Below are 16,201 nucleotides of genomic sequence, written 5' to 3'. Positions count from 1 at the left end.
AGAATCAGTGGTCTTCCTGGGGTGACATAAAAAGAGATGCCCTGGAGCTATTTATAAGTGGAAAATTTTCTCATTACCCTCCTCCCCATCCTGAGCCCCTCATCATCTGGTGGCCTGAATCTAAGACTAGTGAGTCTCTCAGCTGACGGGTGACTCATCATGTCATTTAAGTTTGTCAGTCAATAGAAACCAGAGCTCCAAAGTCTCTCTCCAGGGCTCTCCTTGGGGAAGCTATTAGGGAGAAGGCAGCCTTGCCAGATGTCTCAGTCCAGCTGGCCTAACTGGCATGTGCAGGGGCATCTGCTTATACTCAGGGCCTGGCACGAGCAGAAGGCCCTGGAAGGGTGCTCTAGAAGGTTTGCTCTTAGTTCCTACCATCAGCTACTAAAAAAGCCACAGGGAAACCAGTAAACACCTTGAAATATGAACAGGTAAAAAGACACTTAACTTTCCCATTTCAACTGGTTGGGGGGTTCACTCTGGGCCTAGTGGGCAGAATATCGTGTAGTGGAAAGTACATCCCATTTGGGGACAGAAAACTTGGATTCTCATCCCGACCTGCACTTAGTTATCTGAACTTAATTCAATAACCTTTCTGATACTCAGTTTATTCATCTGTAAAATGGAAACCAGTTTACTGGTTCTGTTTAACCCACGGGTAGCAATAAAGCATATGAAAGCACTTTGTAAACCATGAAGAAAATGTCAGACAATACTATTTTTACTCTCAAATGTTTATTTCTAGTCACAAGCCTCTCTCTCACGTTCCAAGCTCACATTTCTAACTTATCTATCCCACAGACCTTCCCAAATGGCTCCCCGTGTGCTGAGATAACTACCCAGCCCTTCAGGCAGCCAGGTGGGGCCTGGCACGGCCAGAGGCCTTGGCACACTGCCCCCAGCTGCAGAGGCCCCCTCCAGGGGCTTAACACTGCTTTACATGAAATGTCCAACCAGTTCCCTATCTGGCCCTAAAACCGACTTTATCAATAAGCAAATACATGCTCTTTTTTCAAAAGCTTGCTCCTCCTGGCCTCCCTTTTCTGTCATGATAATCCTTGTGGGTGTGTAGGCTTAATGCAGAGGCATCCCCTCTGACAGTTCTCTTCCTTTTCCCTATCCTATTAACTATCATTTTTCTTTTCCCTCTTACTTTTTGGTGTCTCACAGAACCAGGCCTGAACCTAATTCCAGGCATGCGACCTTAAAGAACTTTCTTCACCACACCGACGCTTCGTGTCCACATCTGTGAAATGAGAATATGGAAGTTGGAAACGCATTGTGAGAGTTAAGTAAGACTATGTTTGCCAAATGCAGGGCCTGTTAGCTGAGTTCTACCTTCTAGCTAAGCTGAATGCCCCAGTGATGTCCAAAATCGCCCAGCCTTTTCCCATTCCTACCTCCATATCGTCAGCCCTGTTCTTCACTTTGCCTGGACTCTCCTCTCCCTCTTTCCCATTTCTGCCTACCAAGCTCATATGCATCCTTCACGGACCATCCTTTAAATGCTACCTACCTTTGGCACCCAGGAGTAACTCTTTACTTCCTCTGAACTGTAAATGATTCTTGCACTTTATTTCACAACTCATGAGGCACTCGACATTACTACTGTGTACTCTGTTTTTGTATATGTCATCTCTCCTCACGAACTTTCATGTTTATCTCCCTTACTCATACCACTTACTTAATAAATAGTGTTTAAGTGCCTGAAAGGAATGATCGATCAATCAATGAATCAATGATGGATGTCTGGACCTGGCACAAGCAAATGGAAAGTGATTTGGAAGTGAAAAAATGATTTAAACAAAGAATAAGACACCAAAGACACTTAGTATTTTGTGTGCTGATTTTTTAATGAACATCTTTTAATCTTACAAAATCACTGGCTGTAGCTGTTTTACATTACAATACAGTAGATCAGCTCCTTTCACCGTGTTCCCAATCAAGCCATCCCCTTGGGGTGCTAACTGACGCACTCAATAGTGATCTCACAGAGTAGAGGAAGTGCCAAGTCCAATGCCTTGTCATGGAGGGAAGGAAAGGAGAGAACCAAGAGGAGCTCTTTACTTTGACATACAAGTTTGCCAGCTGCCCATTCTCCTCACTCTGTCCTCTCATCTCTCTGGTTGGAGGCTGTCACACTAATCATCAGAGTCAGCTAGCCATGGGCAACCAGGGCACCAGAGCCCTAGTTACTAAGAAAAGGAGGATGCAGAGAGGTGATTTGGGAACAAAGAAACAGAAGAGCCTCTGGGAGAGGCCTCTGTGACCCCATGGATGGGTAAGAGCAGCAGAACCCAGACCACCACACGGAGCAAGCGTGAGCTGATATCCACTGGGGATCTGTAACCATGGTGTGTCAATCCTTCAACTTGATTAGTGACCTGAGGCGCTCACAACACTAGGCCCCAGGGACAAGGGCTGGAAGAACCTGCTGTCTCTGAATGGCCAGAGCTGACTAAGGCTGGGCAGCCTACAGCCTGAGGGGCTTTCCACACACCACAGGAACTGTCCTCTTGCCTTCCCAGGGCGGTGGTGAATTGCAGAGGCTGCCAACCCAGAATGAAATATTTTTACATGAAGTATGAAAGAGCAATGTTCTCACTGTTACCCCTGTGGAGAGACTGAGCACAGACCCACACTGGCATGAACCACAGGCTCCGCATTCTTGTGGGGGCTGTAGCCTTCTTGAGCTGGGCAATGCCCAGGATAACTCGTCCGCGGCCCCAATCTCAGACGGGGCAGGATTCCCCTACACAGACCTGGACACACTTCCAGGAAATGGGATACTTTCCCCAAGAAAACAACTATACAACTCTTTTCTTTCATGGAGAATCTAAACTTTTCCACTCTCCTTTCCACATTGAAGCCTATCAGAATCCCAGAAATAAATATTTATTCTCTTCTTAGGGGCAATAAATGTGAATGCAGATAACGAACAGTAGGTAGCCAGGCTATCCTTTCCCTTATGGCTAGAAATATAGAGGACAAGAGTGTTTTTGGATGGGCAAACTCTGCTCTTTCCTTTCTCCAATGATTCTGCTACTTCATTTCATATCCCCACAGATAAATATGTGTATATCCTCTTCTCCTTTTTATTCCATTCCAGAATATCGTTCTTTCCTACATGAAGTCTGGCTCAAGAGAGTGCTGGGTAATATTTCCTCCTCCTATTTGCAGGGCCATTGCTTCAGTGTTGATGGGAACAGCAGAAAACCTGTGGTCAGAGCCAGAGAGCAGACGATCCAGAGAGACCAAAGCTGCTCTCTCGTTTTCGTCTGTTCTTCACTTCCACCAGAGAAGAAGCTTTGAGGGAGGCAAGCCGCCAACCCTTCCTGAGATGACAAACTGGGGTGTTGAACAAGAAATTAGCTCATTACTCTCTTTCCCCAAGACCTAATAAAGAAATCATTACCAAAACACAACTGCAACAGACCACAGGCACAAAGAGAAAGCCTGGGACATAAACGGAGGCAGGTTAACGTGGTCATTTCACAGACAGTCCATCTATTGAACGAGAAGAGATAATGACAACAAAATGGACCCTAAATGGCTGAAATTTTTCTCTCTCCCCACAGAGTGTCACCCTTGCTCCACATGTTTCCAGAGCTTGCTCAAATCAAAATCTCTGGGTCACAGATTGGATACATCGCACTTGAATAGAATTTGCCTCAGATTCTGCATGGTTCAAAGGATCCCCCTTGGTCTGCTTTGGAGACTTGCAACAAGGCCGAGTCTCTCCTTGACTCATTTCATCCTCCTGCCCTGGGCTCTGATTTACCCCTGACCTCTCCCCTCTCTATGGCCGCCCTTGGCTCCTCCATCCCTGCCTGTACTTGCATCTCTTATCTCCTTCCACCTTTCTCCTATGTCATTTCCATAACATATTTTTTCCCCAGAAAATCAACAATCGGTCCTGTGGCTGTGAATGATGATCAGGCTTGGGGACTCAGGAGAAGTGAGACCACAGGCCAAGTATGAGGAATGCGTGAGTTCCTGTAATCCTGGTGATCAGAGAATGAGCCCTAATACTAACTTGTTGACTGACGGATAGGCTGAGAGCCACACTTGGAGCAGGTACATATGGAAGTGTAGAAAGTTCCATGTCTCACCACCTCCAACTAACAGTTCTGAGAAGTGAATATATTCTTTTTGGATGGATACTCAAGAACCACAGTCTAGTTCTCCTGGACCCATCACCAATAGGTAGTCCCACCCAACTTCTCATGCCTCTTAGTGTTGTCATTGCAACCCCCCATCTCCTCAAAGTGGGCCCAGCTCCTAGCTCACAAAAAGATGATTAGCTGACATGTTAGCCTCAAGAACTCCATCTAATCTCTCTCTCCTTCTCCAATTCCCTCTCAACCTGCCAATTCCTATCAATAGAAAGATGGCAGAAGAACTTATCTTTCTATCCTCAAACCCCCAGCATTCATTTTGGACGTGAACTTCACAGCAGCATGTGTGGAACAATGGATAATTTTTAGCTTAGTAGACAGCAAAAAATATAATATATATATTTATATAATTATGTTTAAATACTTATAAAGAATTAATAACTAACCTCATTATTACTACAGAAGACTACACAAAAGAAAGGGCGAGAGCCAGTTTAGAGTAGACGAGCCCTGAAAGATGGCAATCCATTCAAAATGGGTATTAACAGAGTGTCCCTGGCAACTTCTCTTCTACTATTTTGGTATTGGTTTACAAGTTAGGTGGGGCTGAACAGTTGGCAGAGTGGGGAGTAGGGGAGTAGGGCAAGAGTTGAGGATGGGGTTGGATAGAATATAAATGAGGGAGGAGGATCCTTGTATATCTATCATATTTCTTCTTCCACTTTTAAGCAAATGCCTCTTGGAAGAAACTTTTGCCTATGATTCTTCCCTATTTGGGCTACTTGATGCAATCACTGGCACCTATAAACATCCTCTTGCATTTCTTATAGATCCTTCGCATTCTTCCTCCTTCCCTCATTTCATGGTCTTTCTTCTTCATTCACCTTTTGTTTCCTTTTGGGGAAGCCTCTCTTTCTTACTGCCTCCAGGGCAGTGGAAGGAGGGGCTGGATCCCACAATTACTGATTTTCTTCAGCCTTGGGGTCTCGGCAGGTGCATTCATCCAGGTCACAGTCAGCAGCAAATGGAATGACCTAGGGGAAATCAAAGAGAAGTTGAAATAACTAATTTTCGTGCCAAGCTTCACACTTTTCAGCCAGCTTTCACTTTTCTCCCTCGGTCCCAGAGGAAGTGTGGGATTATGTGTTAATATCACAGAAGTGAAATTAATACTCAGTACTTTCACTTACACACCATGTCTCCTTAGGGATCCTTGCTTCACTTTCTTTATATATAAAGTTAGAGGACAACAGTAACTACCCCAGAGAGTGTTAGTGTGGTTTAAATAAGAGGAGAGATATGAAACACATTTCCAGGCACCTATAACACCTGTTACTACTACTTCTAATACTACCGCTAATGTCTAAAACTATTGCTGTTAATGTTTTTGCTGCTATTATCATCTTCACAAAAATCCCTGTAAAGTAAGTAAAATGAATGTTAGCATTTTCTTTTTTCAGGAAAGGCCAAGAGAAGTTGGGTGACTTAACTCAAGGTCACGACATTACTATCTGGAAAACCAAGACTCTATAGCCTAGCTTTATGACTCTTACTTACTCTTTGGTGTTCTTGGGCCATAGGATCATCTCTGCCACCTTCATAAGCATGAGGTTTTTCCCTTCTTGAACCCAGGATATATACTTTGGCTTGGTGAAACAATGCATCTCTCTACCCATTGTTTGTGGCTGGATTGCCTTCCTGCTATGTAAGTATCCCTCTTCCATGCTACAGATGGTCCAGCAAAAGTTCTTGCTTGTACTGCTACCAACAGATAAACACACTTTTTGAATGTCCCTAACTAGCTTCAGAGAGAACCAGGCATTTGGGAGAAATGCTGTAAAAATGGCAAACATTCTACCCTTTGGGCGTGGACAATCAAATGAGATAAAAATATATAGGCATATCATTTAGTGGTCCAAGTACACTGGAGAGACGGGCTTGGTGATTGGGCAAGAGGGCTGGAGAATGGGTGGTGCTGTTTGGGGAAACTTCCCAGCATATCTTCACATACGAAGTAAAATGTGACTTAGGAGTCAATGAGGGTGGGGTGGGTGAAGTGCCTTTTCAATCCTGGTTCTGGTGTATGCTGGCCGCAGGCACTGAAATCCATTAAAGACAAACCCTAGATTTGCTGAGTGTGAGATGGAGATGGGGAGAGAACTGCCTGCTTGTTTCCAAGGTGGTCCTGTCTTCCTGCGTAGAGATGGGATCCCTGACCAGTTACTTTCTGCAAGTGAGGATAGGAACTAGTTGGCATGATTTCTGACCTGTAATCCAAGCTTTTTATCTGTTTCTCTTGGTTTGGAATTTATGGGTTTTCAGAGCGAAAGAGGGCCAAATTGAACAGTGATACAATGAGCCCCTGAGCGCTCTGCGTTAAATAAATTAATTCACATAAGTGGTGAAAATAGTGCCCAGCACATAGCTAGCATTCAGTAAATATTAGCCATTAGGAGCTGCAGTATTCAGCTCTGCATAGAGGTGATCATGTAGGTGTGACTTTATTGTGGAGACATGTACAAGGAAGGAAATACTCTCTCTTGCATATTTCTGATTCTATATATTGGCCAAAAGCATCATGTACCTTTGCAGCACTTGGTTTTTTATCCATATTATTGCAAAATTTCAGCCTATTCAATTTTACAGGCTTAGCTTGAGCATATCTGCCCAGTTTAAGAGAGCCCAGTCCAGAGAGTGCTCCAGGTAGCTTGTGGTGGCCACTCAACATATACTTGCAATATGCTTATAATACACTTTATAGGATTATTAATTTAATTATGAAGATGAATAATAACTAGATATCACTTCATTGGCAAGCCTGCCTCCCGAAAGGGTGGAGGCCATTATTCCCTGCCTACAGAAATGTTTCCTGGACAATGATGAGCAGATGTGAGTCTCTGAGTAGCAAAAGCCATGGCTTTTCTGAAGGAGTTATAGGATTGACAATTAAAGAATTAGTGTTTTCTAACAACCTATCCTAAAATCACTATCCTTAATCCTGTTGCTGTAGAAGCTCCAATGTTGGTTCATTATAATTCCCTCCTCTTAACTGTTGAATAAAAATCAATAATGATACACCATGAAGGAGAGCTAGCCAAAGCACCTGCCTTCACTCCTGGAGCTGCTGCCCTCTCCCCACTCCCAGGCGCCTCGCTTACCTTCTTGGAGGAGAGTGTGGAGGAGCAGCAGTCTCCCCCATCGTAGCGGCAGTAGGCCCGGTTGTTGATAGTGTCACACCAACCATCCGCCTGGAAAGGCTGGCAAGGAGGTGGGAGGTCAGTGTCTAGGCTCGGCTTCGCTGGGCTTTGCCCTACTCTCCCACTCATCCCTATGCCCAACACAAACCATGGGACTCAAAAGATATTAAGAGAGAGCACCCAAGGGGCAGGACACAAACTGACCTAACATTTGCAAGAAGTTGACGTCTCAAGGTAAGACCATGGGACCGAAGGAATTGTCAAATTTCACCTGTAGCACCTGCTGCTGGCCTACTCTAGGGTCCAGAATGGTTCATTTCAACTCCTTGATCAATTTTTTTGCTTTCTTGTGACAACAGTTATATTATTTATATTATTATAAATATTATTTATATTATGTAGATTAACAAAATAGTCTCACACATTTTAACTCTGTTGATCATCAGGAAAAGCCTGTGTATCAAGAAAGGTTGGCTTTAAAAGTCCCATTTTATCAGTGAGTAAATGTAGATGCATAGAGATGACAAAAATTGCCCCAGGTCACATAGCTAGAGTCAAGAAGAGCTTGGGATGAGAAGTCATGCATCTTGACTCTTTGCTGCTTCTCACAGATGAAGGACCATAATATCCATCCCTTCTCCTGGTCCTTGTACTTAGAGACCCTAGTAGTCATAGTCTTGGGGTGCAATGAAGACTCAAATGGTGTCTGTCCAGAGTGCAGTGGTCCTAGAGTTGGAAGCACCAGTGCTGGGTCAGAAAGAGTTCCACATGCACAGCTACCTCACGCACAGCAGCTAGACACAGAATTAGAGCAGAGAAAGCAAAACTGTTTCCATCCACTCCTGTTATTGCTGCAAGTTAACAAGAAGCAAAACGGGAAAGGGGCCCAGGCCAAACCAGAGTTAATGGAGTGTTTCACCCCAAAAGGGAATGCATGATAAGAACAGCAGCAAGTGGCTAAAACATAGCTCAGCAGCCCAATGCACTGTTTCTCTAGAACCATGCCTGGAGGGAGACAGTGTCCCCAGCATCCTGTAGGGCACACCAGCTAGCCCACCTACTCAATCACACTGGTTGCTCCCCATCCTGAGTGGATGCCCAGCTGCGAAGCTGCAGGAAACATCTTGTGGTCAAACTCTTTGGGCCACAAGACAGTAGACTCCTGAGTTCTGAGGCCACCTTCCAGTTCACATGTTCAAATCACTTTCTCTCCCCCCACCCTCCTTAAATGTCAACTGTTCCCTATTTCACTATGCTTTGATGAGATAGATCACTAAACTGAAAAATGGACATTAAATAATTTTCAGCAATTGAGTTACATCAGAACGAGCTCATCCAAGTTATTACTTCAATGTTTTGATTTATTCTATGGGGTCCTGAGGTCATTTGGACATCATTCCAGATGTATACCAGTTTGCCAACCACTGAAAACTGCTACTTGTGGGGTGGAACTCAACAGCTGTCGTACAGCTGCACAGCAATATCAGTTGAGAGCAGTGAGTGAAAATGAATTGTGTTTTCAACATGGGCTTCACTGGGATAAAAGACAAAGATTCTGAGATGAGCGTTTGTCTTTAACACCAGAGCCAGTTACTCTGGCTTGGGAGAACTTGGAACAGCTATGTAATCAGAACTTGCGTCCACAATTGCAGCCAAATAATAGGAGTCAAAACACAACTAGCTGCATCCTTAACACCTATAGATGCTCTTGAGTCCTCCCAGGAGGACCAGATACATTTACTGAGATTCCCTCAGAGTTTTCTTTTTCAAGTTTTTGGAGTATATTTTCCTTTTCTAACACTGCATCTGTTACTTTTCCTCCAACCCTGACTGACTCATTGGCAAAATTTAATCTGTTCCTTCTTTCTTTTTCATGTAATTGTCTATAAAAATCCAAAGAGCACCCAAAATACTTTTCCTTCATATAAAAGTATGGTCTTCAGTATGGAAGATTAAAAGCAGATCTAAAGATCTTCGTTTTCATAAGAACAACTTAAACATCTGAATGGATTACTAAAGGATCCTGGGGAATCTTTCTTTCCAAAATCTTCCCTAAGGATGGCTTCTCATCTCAAGAACATTAGGGAAGATATGTTGAAAAGAGCAGAAATAGTCTAGGTGACCTTCTCTAGGTCCCACTGGACTTCTATTGCTATAGCCTGGACATGATTTCTAGAAGCTGTTTATTTTCTGCTCTTAAAGGGTCATCTGGGAAGAGAAGGGAATTTATAAAAAAGAGCAGAAATACAGAGAAAAGGTTGGAAAGACTCAAGTATTTAATTTACTATATACCTATTAGAATTAATTGCTCCTCCCCCAACCTGCCAAAAACAACTACTCCACCCTAAACAAACAGAGTCTCCTATGGCAACATGTGCCTGGGAAGCTTGACAGCATGAGTCCAAAGTTACAATGGAAAAAATAGGAAGGGAAAAATGACTAATTGATCCAGAGTTTTTAAAGCATCTGAAGACTGGGGGTAGACTAGGAGATCTAAATCTTAATAATGGAAAGGTGTCATACTTCAGACATCACTCCCCCCACCACAGGAGACTTCCCCAGTCTCCTGGGGAGGGTACAAAGCTTGGTTTCTCTGTACAATGTGTGTATAGGGGCATTTTTCATACCCAGACATACACCTCATTTATCCCGTTACATAGAAAATGAAGAGTTCCACATAAGTGAATTCTTCAAACACCTGAAGCTTATTCTTTTAGGAGCTACTTTTTTATTTTCATTTTCATTTTAACCATTTTGAGAAAAGAAAAACCTTTATAAAATTCCTGTTTCCCTGTCTTTTAATAACTTATAGACTACAAAGTCATCAACATGAAGATTTTTTATTTTCACTTACAGGGAAGCTCTCTGCATTGGGCTATTTACCCCTTCACCACATGAGCCTACACACACACACACACACACACACACACACACACACACACACACACACACACACACACACACCCGAGCCTACACACACCTTTATACACACACACACATGAGCCCCCCCCCCCCCACTCATGCGCCAACCTTCTCAGAATTATACCTAAAGTGAATACCTAAATCTGAGAGACAGGCTGGGGTGCTCTTCTTATGACATATGAGTTTGATGATACCTATTTTAGTTGTTATAGAAAGGCTTTTCTTGCCAGCTAGCCGTACTTCATCCAGGCAGATGAGGTGAACATATAAACGGCTGTGCGTAACTGATGACACACGAAGAGGAAGGGCTGTATACCCAACCTATACGACTTTGGAAACTTCTCAAAAGTAAATGTAATTTCTCCTTTATATTATATTATCTAGCAATATTTTCTGTTTAAGGTTGTTCTGAGGAGTCAGGCATGGGGATGGTGGCCCTGTCTGTTGTCTATGGATGTAGTCATTCATTCAATGGCTTAGTACTCTTTATCCCACACCCACATGTGCCAAGCATTGTTAGAGGGATGCAGAGAGAAATAAAACATGGCTCCAGCCCTCGAGAGAACTCACCACAAGCAATTATTGCTAATAATGATGAGTGCTAGCATAGAGATGTGGACAGGACAGAAGTACCTAATCCAGATTTGGGGGCAGGGGGCAGAAATATGCATGAGCTATCAGGGGCTGGCTCAGCTATATCTAACACCTGAGGAGGAGAGCTTAGGACTGGATGATTCAGAGGGCACGAGGAGCCTGAGAAAACTGTGTAGAGGAAGAAAAGGGTGAAAATAGAGAGGTGAGTGGTCCCACACTGCTATCACAGGGCACTCTCAGGAAGAAGTCCATAAACTTTGACTGACTGGCTGATAATACCTCTATTACTTGAATTAAATGAAGCACATTTTTCTTCTACAGCTTGCGACAGAACTCATGACCACAATGATGTTTTAGAAAGGTTAGTTTTGGACTTTAGACCTTCTGCTCTGCTAATCTACAGGTTGGGATCTCAGCCAAAAGTGACTATGTCCCTATAGGTATGGCATGGGGCACAATCCTGATTTATCATCCCAAAGAGTGTTTTAGACCAGGAGATGCTAATCACATTTTTGCCTAATGCCTAATACTATTTTCTTTCTCCCACAGCATTGCCCATCAAAACCTTCTAGTTACGTGAATGACAAATCAGACCTACATCCATTTCTTCATATTGGTTAGGCTGCATCAGGCCCAAAAAAAGCGCTTTTCCAAGCACTTTTCCACGGTGGCACTACGCCCAGTGCAGTCCTTGCAGCAGATGGAAGCTCTGTGTAAATGTGTACAAGTATGTGCACCAATTTTCTCTTTTTCTCTAGCTCTCCAATGAATGGTGACCTCCAGCCTGATTCTCATTCTCCTTTCATCCCCCCCACGGATTTGCCTACTGTGTCCACACTCCCTGGGCCTCACTGCAAGGCTTCCCTTAGAATCTCACAGGCAAAACTTGGGAGGCCTTTGAAGCCCCTCAGGGACCCCCGATGACCATAATGCTACTTGATTTTTTTTAAAAGACCATAGATATATGAAATTCTAAGTCTGGAAGGAGCTTTGAAGACTATTTAGTACAAAACTCTCCTTTTACAAATGATGAAATAGAACCTTAAAAAGGTGAAATATCTTCTTTACAAGGTTAGTTAGTAGCAATCCTGGGAACAGAGCCCAGATTTCTTAATTCTTGATCTGATGTTCTTTTTACTATACCATGCTACCATTCTCTAATGATTTCACTAATCTTTTAATTTATGGGGAATGCAAGGTAACTTAAGTTCCTCTGGCACCTCTATAAAAGGGGCCTAGGTGCAGGGGCATTAATAATGAAGTGAACCCAACACTCCAACAGAGAAACAAAAAAAAAACGGTCTGATATATAATGTCAATTCCCTTGCACCCCCCACATCTTCTTCTCTTCTCAGCTGTGGGTCAAAATTTGTCCCAAACAAGCTACCTGGCACCATAGCTCCTTCTGGTCTTGGGGCTTGGTTGGCCCATATGTCCCTGGAGGTTGATTGCCCCAGGAGGAAGCAGCACTATGCTCCCATCCCATCAGCAGACGCCTGAAACATTTATTTCTGGGCCCCAGAGTGCTAAAGCCAGGCATTTTTCTGCCACTAAAGTCATCTGAGGAAAAGAGGGAATGGAGTTGTTCCACGCCCCCCGTGTTCACCCCTTGGGGTGGGAGGGTGCCAAAGATCTCACATCTGTGGGTTTGCGATAATCTTCCTAGAAAATGTGAAATTAACATAGACAGCTACCCTGAGATAGATCGTACAGGAAGAGTTTCTTAGATAAACCTTCTCTGGAAAATCTCATCTGGCTTCCTGGTCCCCAAGAGTTCTCCCTGCTCCTGTGCTACTGTGGTATATTTTATCCATATATGTATTGTAGGACTTAACATTCTGAATGTAACATCAAGGGCTCAGAGTGTAATCACCTTTGTAGTCTCAGCTACTAGTTCAGTGTCTGACACCCAGTAGGTTCTCAACAAATAAATAAACATGATGGTGGCTAACTACATTTCCTTAGCATGCTTTATGACCAGATCCCTCCTTTTCATGATTCCTCTCCTCCTAGGGGCAGAGTATTGATATACATTTATTTCTGAGTGTGAGGAGAGAGTAGAATATACCCTCTGAAAGTTCTCTTTCTATAAACAATCTAAAAGTGTCGGATAAAATTAACAATATCTTCTCAGTTCCACAGCTGGGATAATAAGAAAAGAAAGGAAAGGGCCAGAAGCCAAAAACAAAAAGAAACTGAAAACTAGAGCAGAAAGAAGGCCGTGAAACCATAGCTATCCTAGGAATGTTTGCAAATATCTTTAATCAAGTGATTGGGTTTTAACAGCTGATAGGGAATAGAGGCCTAGGTCTTGGGCCTTTGCAAGGTGGAGAACTTTCAAGTGAGTCTTTTAGTATTTTAATAAGATGATTATGTTTGCAAGGACTAAAATAGAATGATATAGTCATATGGCACAGGTAGCTCAGCTCACTTGGAACCAAGAGATTTGCTCCTTCCTACCAGCCCGGCAGTCTACGTGACTCAAATCCAGGCCTTGGCAAAGTTACTAATCACTAAGATATTAAGGACCTGCTGTGTTACCAGCCACCAGTTGAAACTGCAAAGAATACCTCCTTGAAGGCCAAGGGTCTACACTGCAAATAACAGATAGGCAAGATATAATTGAAAGAAAAGCAGTGAAGACACACATTCTATTGGATGGGCAGAGGGAAAGAGCCCCATTTGGTGGCCCTGAGAGAGAGATTAGGACTTGGAGTCTAGTGTGGTGTCTATTGTGCTTTACTGGTCTATGTGAGATCATATAGCTTCTGTGTAGGGCTTCAAACCTCTGCCTGTGCAATCTACCAGACCCTCAGAAAAGGAAAAGCAAATGTGTACCCTTACAAGGTCTGAAAAAGAAGCCTGATTATAACCAGCTTATCTATATCTGACACCAAAACCAAAGCATAGTCTTAGAATGGAAATAATCAAGTAGTGCAAAAAAACTGATCTCTTCTGAGAGAAATAGTTGGGATAAATGGAGATAGAAAAAGAAAAGCACGGGGCCAGGCAGGTGGCCTAGGGGTTAAGTTGGAACGCTCTGCTTCTGCAGCCCCTGGTTCGCCGGTTCGGATCCTGGGCGCGGACCTGCTCACCGCTCATCAAGCTGTGCTGAGGCGGCGTCCCATATAGAAGAGCTACAACTCTACAACTATGATACACAACTATGTACTGGGGCCTTGGGGAGAAAAAGGAAAAAAGAGGAAGATTGGCAACAGATATTAGTGCAGGGCCAATCTTTCAAAAAAAAAAAAAAATGAAAGAAAAAGAAAAGCAAACAAAATAAGGTCAAATGACTTCTTTCCCCTGTAATATTTTCATCTTCTTCAAAATACCCAGAGCTAAACAGCTCCTTCCCGGGAAAATGATCAAGGCTGTACAGTATGGCGATTAAGAGCACAGGATATGGTGTTAGATCAATCTATGCCCAGATCCCAGCTCTGCTCCTTACCAACTACTAGAATCTGAGCAAGTTACTGGACTTCTTAAAGCAGTTGTTCACGAACGAGAATAACACCTACGTCATAGGGTTGTTGTAAGGAATAAATTAGCAAATGGATGTAAAATACTTTACACGGTACCTGGCTCACAGGAAGAACTCAGTGAATCCTACTTTTATGAAGTCGGCAGGAACACTGCCACCACTTTTGCCCCTGTGGGTTGGAGTGTGAGGTCCCTCCATGGAGACTCTGGTCAGAAAAACTTCAAGATTCTGCCACCAACACTTTAGAGTCAACGCCATGGATGCTCTCATCCCTCAGAGCCTCCTGCCCCATCCACTGTCACCACAAATGCACCCATCTGAGTCATGAAGGAGAGAGAGTCAGGTGACAAGGGAAATGGGTCTGGAACTTATAAAAACAGAGTGGGAAAGGCCTGACTGGCTTCTGGAAACTAGGGCTCTCCTCAAAACCATAGTGGTGACTTAGGTGTTTTAGCCTCTGAAAAGCCCCAAACCATCACAGACACCTCTTCCCTGACGCGCGCCCCAGGAAAACAGGAAGGTGAGAAGACTCTGTGACTTACTTTTTGGCCAAAAACAACCTCCTAGCAGCTCCTTCCATTTAGCTGCAAATAAGACCCAGCGGCACAGACTCTCCACCTCACTTACAAACATAACACCAACCTGCTTGCCCATGTGGCCTCTCCTCCTGGCCCAACACCGCCTGGGTGCTTCTCACCCACCCCAAGGGGGTGGGGGGAGTTAGACCCCGAATGGTGAAGATGGGGTAGAGGGGAGTGTTCAGGTAGAGCCTGTATTTAGCTGTGCCAAAAAAATATCAGCTCTAAGTTAGAGCTCTGCTTCTCAAGAGACAGAGACAGGAGAAAACATCCCTTCACAAGTCCTTGTCCCACTGTCTTAGGAGGCTTAAAAACAAAACGACATAGCCCTCTTGCAAATTTGTGATCTGTTCCTCTGATGCGAAATGCCACTGTGGTGAGCCATGGCTACTGATGGCAGTGTGTCCCGGCCCTCGCGTCACCCAGAGGCCTCACCCACAGAAGACACTCTGTGCTTTTAGCCCTCATCTCCCTCCACCTTTTACCAAAACTGCATGAGACCATGACAGCACCCAGTGCCCCCCTCCCTGCCATCACCTTTATTCCTTCCTCAAATCTCCAGTCTCTCACAAGGTCACTGCATCAAACCCCAACTCCATATCCTAAACAAACAAAAGTCCCCAAACCCTTTTTTCTCGTCCTCCATCAGCCTCACTCCTGTCCTCCATGCTTTCCCTCTTCTCTGGAGCAGCTGATCCTACACAGTCAGCTAGCCTAGATTTTATGTTAGTGATTCCCAATCCTTTGCTGTCAAACTCTGATTTCATGGCAGCGTCGCCCTCCCTCCTTCTTGAACCATACAGCAACGCTTCTCAGGATGCTGTCTAGTGGCGATGGCAGCAGTCCTCCAGCTGGCCTGATTACTGGGCTCCTAGGGTACTGGTATTTGTGATGTAGCAAAATCTGTGCTGGGGCTCCCAGCAAGTAGCAATAATGACACATCATCAGACCTCATTCGCATCTCCATTGGGAGGCTGGTGGGCCTATTAATTCTCACGATTTTGTTTTTCTTGTTTTCATGGTGGAAGTGGGATAGGGTGGCCTGCAAGCTCTCCTGACATAGTCTTGTTGCCTGGCACTTGGCTTTCTTCTATAGAAGAGGAATGGATTAACAATTGTTTGTTCAGGGAATTTCCCACCTCCTCTCTAGCTAACTGGAGCCAGCCTACTGTGTTTCAAGGTCACAGACAGAAACTTTGAACATAAGACGTTTGAACTCTGCAAGGGCCATGGGGGCAGGGACACTTCTATTTTGTTCCTTTTCCACTCCTGTGTCCTTCCATCGGCAATAAGGCCCTTGCATCAGCA

The 16,201-nt window shown here is 44.1% G+C and overlaps 1 protein-coding gene across 1 annotated transcript in view; it reads right to left on the bottom strand.

Annotated features, from left to right (window-relative positions):
- Positions 1–1,844: 1,844 nt before the first annotated feature.
- Positions 1,845–16,201, bottom strand: part of PAPPA2 (pappalysin 2) — a 278,580-nt gene continuing 264,223 nt past the window's right edge. Inside the window, exons 21-22 of the mRNA XM_087438266.1 lie at positions 7,277–7,375; positions 1,845–5,152 (exon numbers count right to left, since the gene is read on the bottom strand). Of these exons, the coding sequence (XP_087294392.1) occupies positions 5,078–5,152; positions 7,277–7,375 (174 nt within the window). The 3' untranslated portion in view covers positions 1,845–5,077. The remainder of the gene's footprint in view (positions 5,153–7,276; positions 7,376–16,201) is intronic.

This window comes from Ceratotherium simum, chromosome 2 (assembly GCF_057802395.1).
Source record: "Ceratotherium simum simum isolate JZ-2026a chromosome 2, ASM5780239v1, whole genome shotgun sequence".
Classification (NCBI taxonomy): Eukaryota; Metazoa; Chordata; class Mammalia; order Perissodactyla; family Rhinocerotidae; genus Ceratotherium; species Ceratotherium simum.
Note: the sequence above shows the minus strand (reverse complement) of the source record. Positions and strands in the feature narration are given on the sequence as shown.